Source organism: Spermophilus citellus (genome assembly GCF_964194105.1).
Source record: "Spermophilus citellus genome assembly, chromosome: 2".
Taxonomy (NCBI): domain Eukaryota; kingdom Metazoa; phylum Chordata; class Mammalia; order Rodentia; family Sciuridae; genus Spermophilus; species Spermophilus citellus.
Window position 1 is genome coordinate 243,721,361 of NC_138183.1, and position 4,241 is coordinate 243,725,601.

General features: G+C 43.4%; 1 protein-coding gene across 1 annotated transcript; it reads right to left on the reverse strand.

The window, feature by feature from the left end:
• Positions 1 to 2,899: 2,899 nt before the first annotated feature.
• LOC308641183 (olfactory receptor 5B3-like) lies at positions 2,900 to 3,823 on the reverse strand (the record flags this gene model as incomplete). The annotated part of the gene is made up of 1 exon (XM_081279494.1): positions 2,900 to 3,823. One exon carries the CDS (start codon positions 3,821 to 3,823, stop codon positions 2,900 to 2,902), a length of 924 nt encoding a protein of 307 aa, XP_081135620.1.
• Positions 3,824 to 4,241: the final 418 nt, after the last annotated feature.

The following is a 4,241-nucleotide window of genomic DNA, read 5'->3' on the forward strand; positions in this document are numbered from 1 at the left end:
TATGGTGGTTTGAGAACGGCATTCATTAGCCCAATATCTCCCTCTACGGCATCGTGGGCAAATACCCGGTATTCTACTCCTTTGATACCTAGTTTTGTTAAACCCTCCTCCTATGGGGCAATTCCGTTTAAAATGTCCTGTTTGTTGACAATTGTAGCATGTTCTTGGCCTGGTATATAAAGCCTGTTTTACTGCACCTGCCACAATTTGCCCTTGTTCATTAATGTCTCTGGCATCTAAAGCCTGTTTTACTGCAGCTGCCATGACTTGCTCTTGTTCATTAATGTCTCTACATAATTTAATATATGTGTTTAAATCTTCCTGTTTCCATGGTCTAATGATATCTATGCACCAACGATTCGCTTGGTCATAAGCCAGTTGTTTTATTAATGGCATTGCTTGTTCTGTATTCCCAAAAATTCTGGTAGCTGTTTGAATAAGCCTATCTACAAATTCAGCATAAGGTTCATTAGCTCCTTGTATTACCTTAGATAATTGACCTTGTAAACCTCCATGTCCTTGTAAAGTCTTCCATGCCCTAATCGCCTCTGCAGCAATTTGTGAGTATACGCCAGGATCATATGCAATTTGTTGCTGCTGATCCTCATAAGGTCCCTTTCCTAACAACATATCTAGATTTCTCTGAGGATAACCAGCTGCTGCATTTCGCCTAGCCGTCTCCTTGCAAAATTCCTCATTGGCAACCTTCCATAACAGGTATTGACCTCCATTTAGCACAGCTTTACACATTTTAGCCCAATCTGCTGGTGTCATGTTCAAGTTGTTAATGGATTCGACCAAGCTTACAGTGAAGGGTGCTTGAGGACCATAGGTTGTTAGAGCCTCTTTTAGCTCCTTCACTGTTTTGAAATTTAAACCCTGGTAAATTCGCTGCCCTCCTACCTCAAATACAGGGCCTACTTGAGATCCTGTCTCAGGATCCCAACTATCAACTACGGGGGTTGGGAGCCTCCTAGCATATGGAGGTGGTGCTGTTGATTGGACACTTATGCCCTCTGGTGATAGAATGCTGTTAGTAGCAGTCTCCTGTAGAGGTGGTGCTGTTGGTTGGACACTTACGCTCTCTGATAGAAAGGTGTTATTAGCAGTCTCCTGTTGTAACTTTTCCCCTGATGGCTTTTTCTGCTCTAAACTTCCTTCCTCTGTCTCACTAGCTCAAAAGACCTTCTCTTTTACTTGAATCTTTTCCTCTTTCTGACTAATTTGAGAGAACTTCTCTTTTACTTGAATCAATATGTCTTCTCCTTCCTCTACCTTTGTCTGAATTGAAGGCTTTGGACTAAGCAAACCAGATACGAATGTCCACAATGTCAATGTGCCAACTGGCAGAGTCCCTGGGTTGTTCTTTTCTATTATTTTTAAATCTTCACCGTGATGGTCCCACTGTGATATATTTAACAACTCCTCCTTAAAAAGCCATGGGCTACATTTTTGTATTGTATCAATGTATGCCCTGACTGCTCTTGATTTCACTGGGATGCCTCCTTCCTCTAACAATTTACTTAACAGTCTTTCTGTTTGTTTTTTACTAATTGCTGATCCCGTATTTCTACTATAATACAACCCAACAAGTTAACACCAAACAAAACCGAGACAGAATGAAATAAAATTGGAACAAAAATTCATTATATCAGCCTTTCTATCCTCCTGAAATGTGCATCCGTCCTTTCTCCCTATCTGTTCCTCAGACGCAAATATTTTTTCCTCAGATGTGAGCGGTTTTTCTTCCGTCTCACTCATCTCCAGGGACAGGCAACTTAAAACAAAAATGAAGCAAAACAAAAGAGGAAACTTAGAATGGCTACCCATCCTCTCGCCCTGCCCTCAGGGGTGAGCAGTTTACTTACCCTCCGTCGCTCCCCGTGCGAGCCACCAAATGCTGCAGTCTGGCTGGGCACAATTCAGGAGCCACTTGTCAAAAGAAACTAACTTTATTTTTAGAACTACAAACACCAAACAAAACAGCTCCTCAGAAAAAAACCCTCAGAACCCAACGCCACCACCGGCTTCCACAAGCCTCTCACCCACACAAGCCTCACCACCTCCCACAATCCTCCTGCTCTTGAGGCCGATTGGCTGGGTTGCATGGGCAGAGCCAAAGAAGTCCCCCAGTGAGCAGCTCCGTGGAGGAGCCAATCAGCTAGATGTTGCTGGGGCCGCTGTGAGCCAATCATCAGCTGGCAGTCTGAAGGGCAGGGAAACAGCCCAATGAACATCACCGCAGAGGAGCCAATCAGCTAGATGTTGCTGGGGCCACTGTGAGCCAATCATCAGCTGGCAGTCTGAAGGGCGGGGAAACAGCCCAATGAACATCACCGCAGAGGAGCCAATCAGCTAGATGTTGCTGGGGCCACTGTGAGCCAATCATCAGCTGGCAGCTGGAAGTTTGCTGGGGCCCCTTTGGCTGTGGCTCTCAACAATAGTCCAACTGCCAGACCCCCCACCCTACCCCTCAAAAAATTGCCACAAACAGCCACATCAAAATCTACTCTGGCAAATCTGCCACACCAATGTAGGTGTATGTTGTCCTCACAGAGCTGCCAACTCCACTTCTTCTCATGGGCTTTTGTGTTCACTTGGTTTACAAACCCATTGACATGTGGAAGAAAAAATATTGCATGGAAAACGATCATACACGTCAATATCTTTAATCAGTGATTTAACAAGCAGGCCCCAAGATATCACAGATATTGTTATCTAAGTGTTATTTTTATGGACATTAATTTTTTTTTTCTCAGATGAAAAAAAGGTAAAGGTGTTTCTTTAAGAAGTTGAATTCAGTGTGAGTTTAAAATATGATTTGTTACACGGATAAGAAATCACAGGGGTGAGGACACATAGTGTGAATCTCAAAGAGTTAAAATCAAGTTGGCAAAGATTATTTTGCCTTCAAAAAAATCTTTGAGAATGCACTCTTGACCTCCTTGTTCCTGAGGCTGTAGACCATAGGGTTCAACATGGGGATGACCATGGTGTAGAACACGGAGGCAACTTTGTCTGTGTCCATGGAGTGACTGGAGCTGGGCTGTAAGTACATAAAGATAACAGCTCCATAGAAAATGGAGACTGCAGTGAAATGAGAAGCACAGGTGGATACAGCTTTCCGATTCCCTGCAGCTGAGTGCATTTTTAGGATGGTAATAAAGATAAATATATAGGATACGAAGATAAGTAGGAGAGCAAAAAAGATATTGAAGCTGGCTACATAAATAAGAACCAGCTCATGGAGATGTCTATCAGAGCAAGAGACAGCCACGACGGCTGGAATATCACAGAAGAAATGATGGACCACACTGGACTTACAGAAGGTGAGACTGAACGTGTTCCCAGTGTAAATAGAGGCATTCAGGAAACCACAGACATAGCAGCCTATGATCAGATATGCACACACACGTGTCGTCATGGTGGTGGTGTAGTGCAGGGGCTTGCACACGGCTGCATAGCGGTCATAGGCCATTGAGGCCAAGAGGTAATTTTCCACATTGGCACATAATGCAAAAAAGAACATCTGAGCAGCACAAGCATTGTAGGAAATAACTTTGTCTCCTAGAAGGAGCCCGGCCATGATCATAGGAGTGACAGCTGAAGAGTAGCAAAAGTCCACCAGAGACAGGTTACTGAGGAAAAAGTACATGGGAGTGTGGAGACGGGAGTCCAGGAGAATCAACAGGATCATCCCCAGGTTCCCAACCAGCGTGATGGAGTAGATGAGGAGGAAGGTCACAAAGAGGGGAAGCTGCAGACCTGGGTCATTGGTCAGTCCCAGCAGGATGAACTCTGTCACTTCTGTCCTGTTCTCCATCAGTTACCTGAGAATTACTAGATGCTAGGTAGCAATGAGGACAAAGGAAGAGAATGGCAAAGGCATTGAATTTTAATTGGGGCAGATAAGTACAAGATATATTCTTTCATTATCCCAATAACTTGTTCTTTTAGGACTCCTTGAAAAACACATTTATGCTTTAATTATACAGTGAGTACAAGCTGTTGGATCTGAGAAATCTTAATAGGTCATCTACTAAATTTAATCATCATGTATAATTCTTAGAGGCATTTTAATATTTTGAAGAAAATGGCTGTGTGGGTGAATCTGTTTATCACTCCTCGGCTCAGTAACAGCTGACACATCCATGTTTCTCATCTGCCAACAACTGCTGTAGACACTTTAGATTTTCATCTTTGTTTCCTCTCAACAGTTTATGGGTTTAATTGGTGTTCCA